The 19,524-nt window shown below is 46.3% G+C and overlaps 1 protein-coding gene across 1 annotated transcript in view; it reads left to right on the plus strand.

Annotated features, from left to right (window-relative positions):
- Positions 1-10,114: 10,114 nt before the first annotated feature.
- Positions 10,115-19,524, plus strand: part of LOC109972998 (inactive ubiquitin carboxyl-terminal hydrolase 54) — a 41,974-nt gene continuing 32,564 nt past the window's right edge. The window contains 2 exon segments of the mRNA XM_074527684.1: positions 10,115-10,235; positions 16,281-17,211. Of these exon segments, the coding sequence (XP_074383785.1) occupies positions 17,002-17,211 (210 nt within the window). The 5' untranslated portion in view covers positions 10,115-10,235; positions 16,281-17,001.

The raw sequence follows: 19,524 nt of genomic DNA on the forward strand, positions 1-19,524 counted from the left end.
CAGAAAGGGAGCATTTTACTGTCGCAGTCACAGCTCCACTTCGTCAGTCAGACAAAATGGCCAAGACTTCTTTAGAGATTTTATTAATTCACGACAGGAATCAGCCTCACACAGCACTTGTTTTATTTGGGGATGTTAAACTAAAGCCAGCTTTGTTATAATTTCTGTGCTACATCATCTCCTGTGGTCTGCCGGTTTCTCTGTTGCTGTGTAGAGGTTGTATCTATTTGTTAACAGAGCAGACTGTTTGTTTCACAGGTTTTGTTTCAGTAAAACCATCTGGACACACTCTGTGGCTCGTTCTTCAGATCATCCCTTAGTGGTTTCACTTCGTGTATATGAAAAGTCAGCTCATGTTATCGGGCTGAAGGAGGAAAAGAATAAATCCTTGTCAGAATCAGGTTGATGCTGTGAACTGTTCTGTAACTGTTCTCCAACTCTTCTGGTAGCTGATTTGACAGGTTCTTCTGAGATTTCAGCCTCGCCCCTCACTTCTGCTCAGGCTCCCATTATCATCTCTGCTGAGTTTTGTTCTTTGTCATATTCATGTCACACTCTGAGGTTTGACAGCTTTGTCTGAAGATGTAGACGTCGCCTACTCTGCAGGAAGTGACTTTGAATTAAATCATGTCCTGGGCAGGACGTTCCCTCTGGACATTTTCATCAACCCATGTGTGGAAGGAATGAGACACTATCTCTGGTTCTGCTGCATTGACCCTGATTCTTGTTTACAGGAGTCTGTCAGCGTTACGGCTCTAAAATCAGGACAACAGGTTAACGATTGGGAACTAGAATTTAAAAAGTTGTCTATACGTGCAGCCCAGTAACGTGGAGTGGTTTGTGAGGGAGTTCTTTTCCCACCTGAAAGACAGTTTGGTTGTGACGTCATAAAAGGAGACCTGCTCTTTGTTTGAATTTCTGCCCTTACATAAGAAAAAAACTACAAATTGTGCCTTTATCTTTTCAGGTGATCATTGCCACGAAACATTAGGTAACCTCTAGTAAAACATATTTCACCTGTCAGTTGCTGGCTAAGCCTCCCTGTATAGAGGGCAGGGTGTTCATGCTATGAGCCCCTGGGCACAGACATGTCAAAGGCCAATTCAACGTAAATCGGGCTTTTGGCTGAGCTGTTTCTTGTGTTTAGGCTCAAACACTGTGGGGCTTTTATTTTGCCAGGGCTGTGTTGACGTTAACTTCCTGGTGGAGCTCGGTGTGGGTCCCAGCAGCTCAGAGGCCGACGGGAAGCAGCGATCCACAGCTGTAATCCTGCGCTGTCTATGTCAGTGTACATTTGAACCTGCTGCTGCTGTTTACTGTCTGTGGGTGCGTGTTGATCCCGGCGTGCACGTCAAATCTACAGCCAGGGTTTTCTCTGTGGTGACAAATGACTGAGATGAAAGTGCTGAAGCTGTTGTGTGGAGGTTTAAAGGGCCATTCCGCTATTTTGATGTTTGTCTTCACTATCGCAAAACGCATTCAGCTGAATTCGTTTGATCAAAGTGGTTTTATTAATATATGTGGACAAATTTCCCAGATGAAGTAAAACAGCTTCAGCGTATGTTATTAAACTTAGCTTGGCTGAGGATATAAATATGTAGATCTATGTCATGTAGATTATTATGATCACATCTGCTGTGACGGTGCCAAACCTCACACTATGACAGTGATTACAGTTTAGATGTCTCATTCAACAGATGATGGACAGACAGGAGCAGGTGAACACTTACACGGCCTCAACACCTGGTTCATACAACTCCTGTTATTGTTTTCAGGCAAGGAGCATCTGAACACACCATCTCTCTAGTCTGTTACACTCACAGTCTGAGCAGCTTATCATTATTGTCTGACATCCATCATCCAGTAGCAGTGTCTGTTATTTCATCCCTGTTCATAGATGCATGTGTTATAAATATGGTATGTTACTCCCAAACCTGTATGTGAGCAGGAGGGCATCACCTGATTCAGATCATCCCACTGACACAACTTTTCACTCGAGACGGTTCTTTAGACACGTCTACAGAGAAACACCAGCCCTGCTCTCAGCCTTGGAAGAACACAATTAAAGCTGACGCGGTGCAACATGACGCCAAAACACCACAGGATTATGCTCCTGAGAGACAGACCTCTGGAGGGTAACCACAGCAACAATCACTTCTTCCCCCAGCTCCACAAACACCAAGACAACAGCAGAATTGGTGTCATCACCCAGGAATGTGCATGCGGGCACCATGTGCTCATCAGAAGATACTCATTTGTGCTGCAGAAAAACTGGAGCCAGGTGTAATTTTTACACAACTGCCAACATGTGGGTCTCAGAGAGGCTAATGTGTGGTGTAGCTGTGGACATGTTGAATTTAAATCCCAGGTTCTCTTTGTGTGAATCGGTGTGACTTTTGGCCTGAAGGTGGTGCTCTATTTGAAGCAGTGTGTGACAGGTTTTCCCCTTTCAGAGGGCACACACTCATTTGTCATGTCTTTCCCTGAATCACATCACTGTCTGTTAGAACTTAATCTGCTCAATATAATTATTTCCTCACATCAGCACGAGGCTCTGCTGGGATTTGAATCCAGGCTCTCCTTTTAGAAGACACTAGTCTACAGCCCATGTCCAAACCTTCCATATCCAGGAGGCTGAACTGTACTGTGTTGTACAGAGGTTCACTTCTTCAGTGTGCTCCAAAACCCATGTGGTTGTGCTTTGGTTTAGGTAGAGAAATGTCTTTGTTCAAGTTAGAGACAGATTGTAGTTACTAACTGACTGTGGGAAGGAGAGGGCAAACAAACAGGTCCTGAGTTGAGATCACACCTTTGTTATGGTTAATACTGTGTAATCAGTGCAGTTTGCATGTCTGAGGTGGCTTATCTGGTAAACAGGAGATCGTGGGTTCAAATCCCAGCAGTGTCTCTGTCTGATTAATGTGTCCATGATTGTTGTTAATGCAAACAGGAAAGAAGGCCAAAAACTGCACATATGATCAGCAAGACATGAAAACGGAAATGAGAAATAGCAGCCTCATGGAGGATTTGTAGTACAACAACAGGTGAATCTGACCTAGTTTTAACCAGGTGTACCTAATACAGTGGCCACACAGAGTGAATGGCAGCGATGGTCTTGGTCTGACTGCAGGTTTTGTATCATATTATTTTCAGCACGTTGTGGTTGGGGCTGAGCCCAGAGTGAACAGACAGGCTGATGACCAGCTTTGTGATACAGCTCATCAGGATCAACCTGGCATCCAGACACATGATCATCAGAATGAGGAACCTGCCACTGCGACGGACGCTTTCCCTTTAAGAGATCCAGGAAGTACATATGAGCGGGGGGGGTGGGGCTTGTTGAGGAAACAGGTGTGTGTCCTGACAGGGATGATGTCATTCCCTGGTCGAGTCACCTGGGAGACGACTGCAGAGTGAAGCGTGGAGAGAAAGAGAGCCGCGGGAGCTAGAGCAGGAGGAGACGAGCTGCCTTCATCACTGCTGTGTTTCTCCCTGAGGAGGAGGAGGAGGAGGTGTGAGGAAGGAGATCCACACAAGAGGAGGAGGAGGACGTTTGCTATTTGTCAAGGTGAGAGAGAGACACACACAAGAAGGGAGAGAGAGCACAAGTGTAGTTGCAGAGTAACACGCTAATTCCAAGTCATTGCACCAAACTCCATTCAATAATCTGCTAATTTTCCTTATGTCTTAGCAGTAGAACCTGAACTCTTTAAAGGACAATGCTTCTGTTTGGACATGTTTCAGCTAATTAGCAACACTTTTCGTCCCTGCTGACCATTTTCCAAACGTTACTACTTATACATGGCCATAAGTATGTGGACATTGCTGTCCGCTCACTTTAGAGTTTTACCTGTGTGGCTTTTCATGGTTTGACGTTTTAGTCCCAGCCACTTAAGATGTGAGGAGAGAGGAATCAAGGAAACGTTTAAACAGACACCAGATGTCCTTTTCTCCTGTCTTCCATTTGAAATGTCCAGTCACCAACTGATTCTCAGTAAAGGGGTGTGTCACTCCATAAATGACTTCAGCAAAGGATGCTCTCTTGTATCCTCACGCATAGCTCCTCCGGCAGCCTCCTCGCTCCTCAGAGCACCACATTCACTGTTGGTCTCTGCATGGGTTTGGGGAAAAATAACAAGCATAAAATATCATAAGCTACACCCCTTCAGTTCAGAGTTGGACCCAGGACTGAGGACCTGTGGTCAAATAACAAAACAAAACAGAATAAGTAGTGTGAACTGAGCACATAGTTGTTGTTCTTTAAGATGATGCTCAGCGTTGGTAGGGGCTGACAGTTTAACAGCATGTTGGCTGCCTCTGAGCTGAGTCTGTAATTTCTCCAGTTGTGGTCTGGTTCTGTCAGTTTGGCTTGGATTTTGCCTCCCTCTCTGTTTTTGGACCTGGTTTTCGATTCTCTCCTGTCCCACTCCCTCAAGCTCTGTGAATGAGCACTTTGCTTGTTTGTGCTCAGCAGTCTTTTCTTTCCTCTGTGGTCTGAGATGTTTCGTGGCTTGTTAGTGGCCTCCATATTTTCTCTTGACCTCCTTGACCTGTGAAGTTCACAGCTAACTTAGTGCAATGAAAAGAGAAACAAGTCCACCTATAACAGCCCCAAACCAGCTAGTCAGCAGCAGACAGCAGAGTGAACACGGCCACTGTGAGGTCTGTGGCTATTTTTACAGAAGCATCATAAGACTAAAAGGCGGAGAAGCTCCTAAACAGGAGGCCACTGTCGGTCTAAGTTCAGTAGCAGTAGCTCCTGAGTCTGAGAGAAGTGACGGGCAGCAGAGCTGCTGCAGGTGTCGCCCCGGGTCAGAGCTTGGTAAAAAACAGTCATAAAGAACTTTACAGCAGGTTTATTAAAGAATCATTAAATGTCAATGAAATAGTTCCTCGTGTACCTGTGAATCGATGTGTCACTGTGGACACGGAGGAAACGGAAATAACAAGACATATTTTCTCTTTTCAGATCCACATGGAGCTTGTTTAACATAAGATAAGACCAGATGGACTTTATTGTACCCTTGGGGACATTAGTCTGCCTCAGTGTCACTGCATCATGTTCATCACAGCCATGCTTTCAGTCATCCTTATTATTCTTGACCTACACACACACACACACACACACGCAGTGGTAAAACTAAAAGAACTCAGAAAACCTCTCCAGCATCAAGAGAAATAAACAAAGCACTTAATAATGTTCCAGTGTGTTACACATTGTCCCAAACCGCTGAAGGAGGAGCAGCAGGAGACGCTGCTGGATGTTGACGCTCGTTGATCCTTTATTGATTCGTTGAGCTTTAAAGATAATGGAGTCTGTGGAGGTGCTACATGTGTCAGACAAACAGTCGAGAGCAAACAGGTGACTAACAGTCTGTACGCACACACACAGTGCACTAGATGACTCACCTGCCCCGAGGTGTGTGTGTGTGTGTGTGTAGTACCATCATATGACTGGGAGAGTCAACAGTACAGGTGCAGTATGGGGGAACAGTGGTGATGTCATACAGGAAACAGACCCACACGGGTACTGTAACAGTGTGATGTCCCATGATGCTGTGTTTGTTTCAGCCTCAGGCCGTTTGTAATGAGTGTAACATCAGTCGTGTGCAGTGGGAAGCTGAAGGTCAGAGCAGGTTGCCGGTTCGGTCCTGGCTGGGACAAGTGACGGAGGCAGCGCGTGGCCGTCCCTCTTTAATCCCGGGGCAGTGCACACGACCTGGACCCATCACATGCTGTCTGACAACCCTACGCCTCCTGACTGTGTTTACTCCTCTAAACAGTGCAGACAGCTCATCTCCTCGCCGTCAGCAGCTTTGACATGGAGCCGGATCAGGCTCGTGGTTTTCCACACACACATGCTGCTGCTGCCCGTTTGCTCTGTCTGTGCCTCTGTCACCCTGGTTCAGTGCCTCCTCTACTCAGTCTCCCTGTTTGGTTGTAACACGTATCGAGCTACCTTTCAGAAGAGACTAAGTTATGCTGTAACCAAAGGGTTGAAGAACAGTAACCTTTTTACTTCGGGTAGATGATCTTCAGCGAACACGTGTCGTTCTGCTCTTTGTCCTGTTGCTACGTACATATTTTGGATTTCTGGTTTTGTGTGGGCTGTGTCTTTGGCACAACAGTTTCCTTCAGGATGAATAAGAGATCAATAAAACACAATCACTTAATATGCAGTAAAATAATCAGTGAGTTCAACTGATTTGACTGCAGATGATTTGGTTTGAACACCAGTGATGAGTTTTACTAATTGGTTTATATTAGAAACTTTACTCTGTCTGTTTAGACACAGTTCACATGTAGCATTTCAGTCTGCGTTGTGCGACCTGGCATTAGGGGGAACAGATCCCTCTTACCAAATCATATTCCAAGACACTTGTTAGGAGATTACTGGGAAACAAACCGCTACTTACTGAGTCATAAAATAGGATGTTACAGATTATGGAACACCTGCAATAAAGTACTTTTACACTGCAGTATTCAGGAAACCTCTGTGAAGCAGAAGTGTGCACGATTATTTGGTGAACAGGGTAAAAAAGTTCTGCTGGTAATCTGAGCAGCCATCGGTGTTGTTTATGGTTCGACACAGTGGAGCAGGAGTGAACCGTTGGTCCAGGACGCCTCCCACGCCCAGTGAGCACACACTGGGAGTCCGTAATGAGCAGGTCCGCTGCTGAGCTGTGCTCTCTTTGTATTCAAATCACAGCAGCTTTTTGTCTGCGAGCTGAATGAGAGAGACGGACATTTGCTCCCACTTCACCAAGCTCTTTGTTCGTCCTCAAACACTAACTCAAGCAGCATGAAGACGTGGACGGGACTCGCTGTGCCGGTCACAGTCTGTGATGCAGCCGCAGTCATCGGGTTCAGTTTGTCCACGTGTTAGAAAATAACCCAAAACACCAGTGGCTGAAATAAAGGTTTTAGTGTGTGTGCAACTTAGGAAAGAACAAATGTTTGTTTCAGAAAACAAATTGAACATTAATGTTTGTTGTCCAGCGAGGAAAACTAAAAACACTGGGAGCAAGGTGAAAATGTCTTGAGAACAAAGAAGTGATAATAAAACAAACCTACTGGAATATTTCAAGATTAGAGTCATAATAGGGTGAAAGTACTTTTCTGGTTTTACAAGAATAAAGTTCAAGAACAAAGTAGTAATAATAAAAAATAGATTAACTTAATAACCTGCCCCACAGTAGTAAAACGGTGACAGTGAGCTGTACACACAATACTACTGTGTACTACAGTAAGGATTACTAGCCTAATACATAACCTTTGATAACATTACTGTTTGTTGCACAGTTATGTTTCATTACACACACACACAGTACCTGCTGTGAGTACTGCCTTTAGAAATCAGCCTGAAATGTCACTAAAGCGTAAATTCACTTACAGGCTGTCACTTGTGCTGGAGCGTTTTTATACTGCGTATTGCTACTTTTGCCTAAGTATAAAAACTGAACGCTTACTCCACTGGAAACCAGTAAAAGCTGCTGCAGCCAGATCAGGACCAAGCAGTCACTGTGCGGTTTGAAGCTCCGCCTCATCATTAAAAGCCTCCGTCTGTTTTCACTCTGCTGGTTGGATTGTTTTCTGTGGTTCAGCTGAAAATGCCTGGTGATGAACTGGCAGGACTCAACGTTAAAGCTGCATCTGGATGTGGTTTCAGGAGAAATAATATTAATTCCAGATTTATTTTGGGAGGTGACAGTGGTGCAGTGGGTGGCACAGTCGTCTCCCAACCGGAAGGTTGACGGTTCGAATCTCGGCACTGGCGGTCCATGTGTCAAAGTGTCCTTGGGCAAGACGCTGAACCCCCCCATTGCCCCCGATGGTTAGAGCCATCGGTTGAGGTGGCGCCACAGATGGCTGCCATCGGTTCTGTACCAGAAACAAATTCCTTGTGTGTAACATACTTGGCCAATAAAGGTGGTTATTATTATTTTCCTCAAACTTTACCAAATCAAAAAAGAGAAAAATCTGAATCTGTGGAAAATCTGGTTAAAATGATAGAAATCAGCCTTTGACATGTCTGACGAGTAAACGAAACCAGCTGCACTACAGCCTTTTTCTCCTGCATCATATTGTCGTGTGTCATATTTTAAGTTTTTCTTATTTGTAGTGCTCCTTCACAATAAACACAGACATTTGGCCACATTAGCTGTGGAAATGTTGATTTAATTGGACATGTGTGGCGATGGCTGTTTTGTAGCTTTGCTATGCCACCGATCACTGTTGTCTGTGTGCTGTGACCTCTGACCTCCTTACTGCTGCTTGTTGGAGGCTCTCCCTGGAAAGAAGCACTGGTTCATATGGAAAAAAAGGAACTTCAACATTTTCAAAGCAGCAGTTGCTTCAGCGGTTCAACAGTCCAGTTAATCAGGACACTGTTTTAACCCCCGAGTGCTTGACAGAGAAAAGAGAAACAGCGGTGTGTTGCTTGTCCTCTGCATCATGTTGACCTGTGTGAAATGTGTTAGTTCTCTCTGGCTGGTCCACGTCCACACACGGTGCTGTGCAGGGACATAGACAGGAAATGAGATGGCGACTTCCTCGTCAACTTGTGTTTCTGTCAGTGGCATTTTACACGTCAACAGGAGACAACAGTGACTCAGAGGTGTGGAATGTTGGTGCCTCTTTGTGCTCGCTTTGTGTCCTGACCCTGTGGACAGAGGTTTTCTGAGTGGAGGTGCTTTCAGACCAACTTCTGTTGACTTTACCAGATAAGCATCTATTTATTCAGACCTGCTCCCATGGTGTGAAGCGCCACAACCCTCCACAGCGATAAGCATCATCACATCGGTGTTGCTGTTGCTGTCACACTGCAGTGGAACTTCTCACCAGGGGGTTAAAATCATTTTCCACTGCTGGGACCTCTCCCAGCGTTTCCTGCTCCTGTCGCTGTGCTGAACATGTGATGTTAAGGTGGGTTAACAGTGCCCCCTCGTCTCTTCTGTGCAGGTTTGATTCAGGTGTAAATGTTGGTTTGCTGCTTTCTGATGTCATGTTGGAGGACAGAGAGTGAACATGCTACACCAGAGTATTAGTGTTAGCTCCATACACGCACTGTGTGTGCTCTGTACAGGCTGCCTGCCCACATGCACCCGTCTGACACAGGACAGCTCTAAATAAGGGAGAACAGAATGTCTGAATGGTTTAGTGAAACCTGTGAGTGAAAAATGAAACTGTATTGAGTCAGTTTGTTCTACTGAACGTGTTGGTAATGAGCATGAGTCCTCTGCAGCTCCTGCACAGTGTGAGGATGCAGGCTGCAGCTGAACCTGGCATGTCCTCCACTGCTTCTGATGTGATCAATACTCTGGTCGATACAGTGACACACACACACTTCAGCTCTGCAGCTCACTTTGGGTGTCTTTATTGTCCTAATACCTTAGTTATATTGTGTTTTCTAAACTAATCATAACTTCATGATCATCTTTAAATCGACCAAAACGAAGCCTTTCTACAAATCATAAGCTCATGGCCTCTTAAATCGCAATGTTTTAATAGTGGCGGTGATCTCACACGTTGTACAGTCTGCTCTGCTGCTTCTATGGAAATGCTCTGGTCCTGGAGATGTCCGTGTGGATATTGATTTCATGTCTGTGTTTAGCCTAGCTTAGCACAAACACTCGAAACTGGCTCCAGCCTACAGGAAAGTTGTAGGCCTGCCTTGTTACTAAGAGTTGTCAGTAAATGAGACATTATAAACCGTAAAGTAAGTAAACTGCTGTTTGTGGTTGTGGCCATGTTGTACTTCTTTGCAGCTGTTCTGTCTCTGTTGTGGCTTCGTGGCTGTGGTCATTGCGTCTCATCAGCCTACCTGCTCATTTTGTCGCTTTGTGCTTATTGTTGTGTATCTCTGTGCATGTTTTTGTTTACTTTTGTCATCGTTTTGTCTTGGCGTTTCTTTGTCATGTTTGATTGACTTTCCAGCAAGGAAGCTTAAGAGTCACCTGAAACAGAAGCTCTAGGGGCCCCTGGCTCCTTGGGCCCCCGGGGCCCCGCAGTGTCCCACCCATGTCCTGAGCTGAAATGTGCCCTCACACCAAAGACATGCACACAAACACCCGCTCTCATGTCTTCACACACCAACGCACGCGCTCCTGCGCGCGCCCCATTGCTGCAGGTAGTAGCCCCTCCCCCTCCGCGCTGCCGTTCCAAACACAAAAACCACCGCTTACGGCTCCAGCACCAGCAGGATTTCTGCTCCTTCTTCGGTGTCCCGATCCCAGGTGAGCCGCTTTCAAACGCCACGTCGCCGCTTTTCTATCTGCGCATTTACCGGGACGGTGTCGGGAGATTTGAACGTAGCGGCCGTTGCGCTCATTCACCGGCGCTAGCTAATACTACGTCGTTCCAAGCCACCGGGGAAACGGCACGCTAACGCGATGACAGTACGCAGATGAATTCGCTGTTTGTGTGTTTATAAGTGAGGCAGAAGAGCTCACGTCCGGTTAAAACGGAGCAGAGATGCTGCTTTGCCCGCATTGTTCTCCGTGAAGTTTGCTGGAAGTGATGTAATGGAGCCCCGGAGCGTGCGCGCCGACGCCAGACTCCGTTTAAAAACCAGCGTTTTTAAGGAAAACGGCGTGTCCGTACGTCAGGAGGCGATTTGGCCGCGTGTTCCAGTCTAATCTCATCTCCCGGCTTTGGCTCCTGGTGTGCTTCATCACTGTTTAGGAGGAAGAGTAGTAACAGGCGCACCGAGTTTAAAAGTGACGTAGGTGACTTTACGGTTAAACGGGACAGTGGCATGGGGCTCGTTTCTGCCGACTGAAGCGCGGCTCATGTGGATTTTGTAATTAATTGTAAAAAAGTAATTAAGGCTTCTTGACTAATAAACATTGCTCTATAAGCAAAGCACCTGTAAAGTTTTAGCTGTGTAAACGGAATTTAACGAGGCAAGGTGCCGCGGAAGTCTAACAGCTCTCTTTAGAGATGCCTCGGCAGTTCACCGTGCGTGATGTACAAGTTAAAAATCCGCTTTCACGTTGATGAAGTGACTTTTTCATGAGCTCACTCCCAAAAACAGGCATTCGTGTGTGCGCACACTCGTGTCCCGTGGTGGAGTCTCGGACCGTAGCACGACTCGTCCCTGCGCACATCGGACGCTCAGCTTTCAGACGGTCCCACAACTTGCAGGACGTGCAGCCGAACCCGGAGCGGGCATTTAGAACCTCCTGGTTCTAAATGATTGAGGCGGTGCATCGTCACCTCAGTGAGACGCTGTGTTGCAGTGATGCTGCAGAAGAGTCTGCTGCGGGTGTGAGTGCAGCCGCAGGGCTCTAGGGTAAAGAACATTATTCAGCATTGTTCATGGGAAAATAATGGCTGAAAGAAGAAGAGGAGGAGGAGGAGGCGCTCCTCCCAGTCTGGATGATTTACTGTTTATTCACTCCACTGATGGAAGCTGCTGCTGCTGAGGAATGTGGGAGAGTGAGGGTTAGAACAATGCGTTCACACCAGGGATGAGCATGGATGACACTGGAAGAGGCTTGTGGTCGTTTCTTCAGGGTAAATGTGAACAGACTGCTCTGACACAGCAGCTCCCTTCGTCAGTGGACATAAGGAAGTTTATGGTCACTGTAATCTCTACAGCGAAATTCAGTTTGGCGCTGTGACAAAAGCAGAGGGGTCGATATTTAAATGCAAAACAACATAAACCCAAAACTGAACAAAACAGCAGTAGACAAAAGCAAGGGCCACTAAAGTGCAGTGATAAAAGGCAGCAACAGCACAGTGTGGGCAGTTCACAGTATAAAAGACTGAAATATTGTCCCATCAAAGTGGGTTCTGTTGCATATTTTAGTCCTTATTGATGATTGTCAAGTATTGTCCTGTGTGTAGGGAGGGTGGAACTGAGTGGTGGTGGTAGAGGCTACAGCTCTGGGGAAAAGGCCGTTCCTCAGCCTGGTAGCCCGGGTTTTTAAAGTGCGGTATGACTTTCCTGACAGTAGGGGGACAAACGAGGAATGTTCCGAGTGAGTTTTGTCTGTGCTGATGGACCTTGCCTTTCCCTGCAGGTGGTCAGTTTATAGAGACGATAGATCTGGGAGCACAGTTCCCACAGTCTTCTGAGCTGGCTTCACCGCCCGCAACAGGCCCCCCGTCCTCCGCTTGCGAAGAAGAGCCTCTGCCGGGCTCTCTTCACCAGGCTGGAGTTGTTCAGTGACCATGTTGGGTCCTTGGCAATATGGATTCCCAGAAATTTGATGGACCCTGCCCTTTCCACCTCCTCCCCGTTAATGAAAAGTGGGGCATGTGTGGCCCTCCCGGACCTCCTGAAGTCCATGATGACCTCCTTAGTTTTTGTGGTGTTTAGGACCAGATGCTCGACCTCCTGTCTGTAGTAGGTCTCGTTGTTGTCACAGATGAGTCCCACTACGGTGGCATCATCAGCAAACTTGACTATGGCGCTGGAGGAGTGGCTGAGGGGACAGTCCTGGGTGAAGAGAGGCGGACCGAGCGCACGGCCCTGGGGCACTCCTGTGTTAAGCATTATGGTTGATGAAGTCAGGTTCATTATCTTGGTCTTGTTGGTAAGAAAGTCCATGATCATGAACACACTTGATGCATGAATGAACATGGACAAGACGCAACAGTCTCGTGATGCTGTCATCACAACGTTTATCGGTTGCTGGCAAAGGGCAGAAAGTCTTCTTCGGAAGGAAAATGGGCTACAAATAAATCACATACACAAATGGCAAAGCATGTGCACAATTCATTGGTTTATGCTTCATCTGAAATCTACGGCCCAATCATCATCATCAGTGTCGTCATTGTCACCATGTTGATCGCCAGGATATAGAGCTCTACAGTGATTATACAGAAAAAAAGCTGGAAACTTGTTCCAGAAGTGGTTTTCCCATTTATGGTCCCCCATAAGTCTCCCTCTTCCTGAATGTCATTATAAATATAAGCTATGCACGTTGGGTGATAAGGGTGTTTGAAGTAATTTATGAAAAATATAGTGCTCTGCATTAGATTGTAAAACTGGTGCTGCCGCCCGTATTAAATGTTAGTCTGGAGCCCGGTACCGGATCATCTGAGACAGCTTGGTTCACATTCTGTGAAGGAGCTTAGGAAAACATAGGTGGCTTTGTTCTTCGGGTGTTAGTAAATCTGTTTGATTGATCGACAGACAGTGGATCCACAAAATGAACCTATTCTGATAAGTGAACAACTCAAAGTCATTCCTCCAGCAAAAAGTCATGAGTTTATAGTCTATGGTCATTAAGATATGGCAACTGACGTCACCTCAGGCCGTGCAAGTTGTGATGGACATCATTTGCTCAGACGTCCACGGCCGACGTGTCCTTGGCTGAGGCAGAGCAGATCGAGTCTCAGAGGAAGACGACGAGACACAGACTCCTCCTTTGACTCGGTGGATTTAAGAGATCAAAGCGCTCCACATTTCAAACTCTGGGTTATTTTGGTGCCGCTGCTGCGCTGAAGGACGGCTGTATATTCATGAGCTCTCCTTTGAGTCAGTCGGCCCCAGATCTGCCCAGACTGGCCGCCAACAAGGTCGGCAGCAGGAGGAGCTTCGCGTCCCGAGGCCAGAAGACATTTTAGAGAAACATTTGGCTCAGATAAAACCGACATGCTCAGATTTATTTTAACTCACAGCCTTAAATAAGTCTTAACTTTATGTGCAGAATACATCCCATTTCATCCAGTCGCACTAGTTTTATAAGCTCACTGTACCCTGTCCATTGCTTCTAATTTAAATCCATCTGTTGTCTGTTGTACATTACCCTACATCTTACTGTAAATATCAATTGTACATATCATTGGTAAATTAGTACTGACTGTACATACTGTAGATACTATAGATACTGTAATACTGTACATACTGTAGATGATGACCTCACTGGTTATTGCACTTCTGGTTAGATGTTAAACTGTATTTCGTTGCCTTGTACTTGTACATGTGTAATGACAAAGTTGAATCGGATCTAAATCTGAAAATAAGGAAGAATGACGACAACGGTTGGGTATAAACAGCTGGTTCGTCTTCCTCCTCTGACTGTCTCACAAGTCTCATTCTCACAAATACTGACATTGACATGACAACATCGGCCAGGTGTTCACAGCAGGCTGCCGGGTGTCCTGCACGCAACCTCTGATTTTATTCAGTTATTTAATTGTTTTAGCAGTTTGTGGAAAGTTTGTTTGCTTTTTGTCTTTTAAATCGGAGCCATTATTAGGGTACATTCCCATCTCAGGTCTTTACACTCGGCTCTAATGCTCCAGTCACTTCTGGTCTTTTTGCGCTGATGTGTGTAAGTGACGTGTATGGATTCCATTTATATTGGATTAACAGGTGAAGCTGTTACTTGTGTTTGTTCACAGCATAACTCAAAAAGTAATGAACGCATTTGGATGAGATGTTTTGGAGAGGTGGGGTACGGTCCACGGAACAGGCTGTTGTATTCGGTGCTGATCTGGATCATCATTCAGATCCTTAAAGGATCTGTTAGCATTGTGAGAAGGGCCAGTTTCAATACTGTGTGCTTCTAACTCCATACACAATGTGGACAAACACCGCCTGATTACCATCCCCCTAAGATCAACCACACACCGAGGTCCGATCTGGATCCAAGTCGTATTCCCGATCTGCTGATTCAGAATGTTCACATAGGGCTTATGGAAAACTGGCTCCTGTGAGACGACACCTGATGCTGTAGACTTCGAATTAGGATTGGATTCTGGCTGAAACTTTGCTGAATCAGCAGGTGTCGGCAATTACCGATCTACATCCTGAAGAAACCCACCATTAGTGAAATATGGTTTTTCTTGAAGAACTCTCCAACTGATGATGATATCAACGTGATTCCAAGTGCCAGGGGAGGTTTCATGGCCATGGAGTCGGGTTTTGAGGGTCACACATCCTGGGAGTATTGGCACTATGGGGACAGCGAGCTGCCTCGGTGGAGGTTTGCACTCTGAGTGCCGTCTGATTTCTCCACTTGTTTTGTCCCTTTGCTGTTGGTTGTGTTTTTTTCCCTTTTCCTCTTTTTGTGGATATTTATTGTCTTTCATTTGGGCGATTTAATGTTCAGCACCACCACAGGGCAGACCCTGGAATCTCTTTAAGCCAAGTTCAGTCTGCTGAGTTGATACTTGTATTGTACGCCATCAGATGGTCGTGGGATATAAATGACTCCTCATCCAATATGGTAAAATGTTTGACCATCCGGGACTGGGTTTGGGTGTGTGTGGGCTGACGTTCAGCTTGTTTTCAGCTCGGAGCCACCAGTTGCCAGCACTAATCCGGCTGACATTCAAACTGTGACTTTTCACACAATGAAAAGGTGACTACACAGCTTTGAGTGTCACTTTCCAATAACATTGATTCTTCACGAACGCTGAATCTCAACAGAGACGTGGCTGAACTTGACAGCAGCAGATACAGTCAGCCCTGCAGCGCCGGCAGGGCTCGTCCCTCTTGCTCGTCTCCTCCTGTCTCCTCTTCTGTCAGACGTCAAACAGCCTGAACAGAAAGAAGTTTTGCTCTTCTCAGATTGTCTTCTGAGTCTTGACCAGTCAGAGATTTTCTCCGCAGCTCTGCTTTAGACGGGCGTGTTTTTGTCTGGTTACAGTCCCCGCCTGTCTGTATTTGTTTTCTCATTTAATGTGTGTGCTTTGTATTAATTGACAGAAATAGCCCTGGGGGCTGTGGCAACATGAGCAGACAGTCGGGCTGCAGTGTGGGAGAGCAGAGATGAGTTCTGTACCTGCAGAGCTGCACCTCGGTCTGAGCTCTGAAGTGCGGTTATGTCTGAGTAACACCAGGTTTCCAGAAGAGAAGAGTCTGCTCATACCTGCTGAGCCTCGTCTTCACCTTTACCCTTTCACAACTTTGATCTGCAGTCAGAAACAAAGCGGCTGCTTCTTTAACAGTGTTAGTTTTTCATCTCGGCTCCTTTACCGTGGCCACAGAAAACGCTTCCTGTTGTACTGTATTCTTTATCAGCAGTTCAATAATTGTCCAGTTGCTTCTGCTTTGCAGTTTCTGAGTGATGTTAAGCAGCATATACTGCAAAAACGATAGAAATGTCACTGAATTCATGCAGCTAGATAACTTATTCCTGTCATTTGATTCTTTCAGCACGATTATGAAGACGGTATTAAACTGTATTCTGTGAAGTGTTTAGAAGTTTTAGATTTACCGAGGTGAGCGGCACAGGAGTCTCATTGTCGTTGTCCTGGAAGTAGAAACCTTGATGTAGAACACACCGCTCAAACACTTCATCATCCTCCTTTCTCTGCAGATCCATCCTGATTGGCTGCCTCCTCTCAGGCTCTGACCTCTGACCTCTGACCCGGCCTGCAGGCTGGTTGGTGTTGGTTCCGGCTGCAGCGGGTGTTGATGGCGAAGAGGAGGATAAGGCACGGTTCAGCTGCACATATTGGCATGTGAAAGGAGGGCAAAGGTCATCTCACCTGCAGCGGCTGCTGCACAGGGCGACGGATGAGTCCCTAAAAGTCACGGATTATAAAGCAGAGAACCTCTGGGATTCTTGAAATACAGAATAAACACCTAAGCAGTTTATTATTAATTGGAATGTTGAGCTAAAGGATCCTTAGATACAGAACCTGAGGAACGTAAAACTGTGAACATTTAACTACTGAAGATTTATTATCTGCATTTACAGCAAAGGAAATAAAACCTTGGAACTGCTAGAGCGAAAACCCGGGACACTTTTTATATTTTTGAACATCCTTGATCACAATTCCTGGAATTTAGAAATTAGTTCAAGTTCAACTAAGTGACATTTTGTTCTTTGTGCTCACAAATTTCCTCATAATTTTTCCACTTTCCTGTTCTGTCCATCCTGTCGGGAGGCTTCATCATACTTTTGTTTTCATCCTCCTCTCAGCTGGAGGAAATGGCCGTGTCCCCGTCCACACGAGAACGGACGACGGGAAGCTGATTTCTGCAGGGAGCAAGGCTGAGAGACAGACAAGGAGAGAGCGAAGAGAGAGGGGAATATGTCGTGGAAGAGGAACTACTTTATGTCGGGCGTCAGTGGAAGTGGCGTTGGTGGCAGCGGAGGTGGCAGTGGAGTAGGCGGCAGTGGCGGTGGTGGTGGAGGGATGCAGAGAATGTTGACGCCACGCACCATGACATCCATCGCTCCCAGTAAAGGGCTGAGCAATGAGCCGGGTCAGAACAGCTGCTTCCTGAACAGCGCCTTGCAGGTACACACACACACACACACACACACACACACACCCCGTCCTCTCTGACCTTTGACCCCTGCTGGGACCCCATGTGGACTGTCTCTCTCTCACATTGACTCTGACAATAGGTGAGAGTGTTCTGGGGAAGAAAACAGTGTTAGGAGATGCAACGTGATTCGACTGAACAAATTAGGACTGAAGGTGATTTTCAGCGGTAATTAGTTTGACAGTCGTCCCTCAGTTTCCTGTCCAAGCCTTAGGTTATGTGTTCAGTCACTTTAGAGCTGATTTAGAGTCATTTAATCATTTATTTGAGCAGCAGATCAATAATTTAACAATCAATCAATTGCCTGAGGCATTGATTAAGTAAAGATGCCAAACAAATGTGAGGATTCCCTTCTCTGTTTTCTTTAGCTTTTTGGACACATGACATCACCTTGGACATTTGAACTATTTATTACTAGTTTCTGACATTTTATAGATGAAGTTAATAAGGAACAAGCATTGACCAGTTCAGACATTTGTGTCGGCGATCCTCTGACTTTTCCTCTAACACCATCAGTGTCCAGTGTCCTGGTTTATGACCTGCCTGTCTGCACTACCAGTGCCCTGAGCTGTACTTGCACATGCAAATGTGTGCTTGCTAACAGACTAAACTCAGATGGCGGACAACTTGCTAAATGGCACGTTAGCACACTAACACTTAGCTCAGAGAACAGCTGTGTCTACGCACGCCTCACAGAGCTGCGTCGCTGGAGGCCGATTCGATGATGCCAGTTATTTGTGCTTTATGTGAAAGGGCCTTGACATACACAACTGCAGTACAGTGCAAATACTTTAGGAGCTGAACATGAAGAGTCAGGTCAGTACTGCACACAGTGTTATCCAGGTACCTGGCAGGTCGGTTGCTCCAGCATCTTGGAGAAGCTGCCTCTGTGGCTTCAGCCTGTCTCAGTGTCTCTGTCTCTGATCCCAGACCGACTCCATGATGCTGAGATGAGGGCTCTGTGGGGGCTGGACCATCTGCTGCAGGACTCCTGGTCCTTCTGGTCTCTGAACATTTGAGACTCTGGTGGAGGCCTGAGCTCAGTGTCAGGCTGCAGGATGAGTTCAGGACTGATCAGAATAAGAATGTAAACATCTAAAACTTGTGCCCAGTACTGGGAGCTGATAAAGCTGATGGAGCGGTGTGTCTCAGTGCTTGTAGTGCACAGCAGGGCGCTGTGTGAGTGCATCATGAAGCTCTTTATCCTCCACCACAGAGCCTTTGAACCAGTCAGTGTGTATTGTGGCTGGTAAACAGCAGAGAGACAGATGACTCCACCATCCATGTCACACTCACACATAACAACCGGTTTGATAACCAGCTCTATATTTGTGTGAGCCTGTAATGAGCCGTGGCAGCTCCAGGAGCTGATGAGCCTGTAACACCTCCCAGGCTGCACATTACACTTATTCATGACTCATCAGCTTTTTAAGGAGGGGGTGCAGAGTGTATTGTCTGCCTCTGCCTCACAATAAGAGCTGTGACGGTGTGAGGGATGTGAGAACGGTAATTATAGGCGTTGTTCGCTTAAACAAAGGCTGACTCATTACCCAGGGTGGGTGTGTGCTGAAATGACAGACTGTGCTGAAGATGAAACACTCATCTCATCGTTTACCTACAACTTAAAGAGGCTCAGCATCAACATTACTCAGAGCCAAAGGTTAGAGGTCACAGCACACACGCATATTTAAAACCGGTGCCCCAGAGGCTCCAAGCAGCTGAAGTTAGCAGGAGTCAGGGGCCGACTCAGGCCTCGTGGGATTGTAGAGAGATTTACAGAGGCCTGGTCATAATGCTGTGTGACTGTGAGAGCTAACTGCTGGCCTCAGATGGTTTGACCTCAGGTAGTTTGGCCACAGTTTGACCTCAGGTAGTTTGGCCACAGTTTGACCTCAGGTAGTTTGACCTCAGTTTGACCTCAGGTAGTTTGACCTCAGGTAGTTTGGCCTCAGTTTGACCTTAGACAGTTTGACCTCAGGTAGTTTGACCTTAGACAGTTTGACCTCAGTTTGACCTTAGACAGTTGGGCCTCAGACAGTTTGACCTCAGGTAGTTTGACCTTAGACAGTTTGACCTTAAACAGTTTGACCTTAGACAGTTTGACCTCAGGTAGTTTGGCCTCAGACAGTTTGGCCTCAGTTTGACCTTAGACAGTTTGGCCTCAGGTAGTTTGGCCTCAGTTTGACCTCAGGTAGTTTGACCTCAGGTAGTTTGGCCTCAGACAGTTTGGCCTCAGTTTGACCTTAGACAGTTTGGCCTCAGGTAGTTTGGCCTCAGTTTGACCT

The sequence above is a fragment of the Monopterus albus genome, unplaced genomic scaffold (assembly GCF_001952655.1).
Source record: "Monopterus albus unplaced genomic scaffold, M_albus_1.0 scaffold277.1, whole genome shotgun sequence".
Taxonomy (NCBI): domain Eukaryota; kingdom Metazoa; phylum Chordata; class Actinopteri; order Synbranchiformes; family Synbranchidae; genus Monopterus; species Monopterus albus.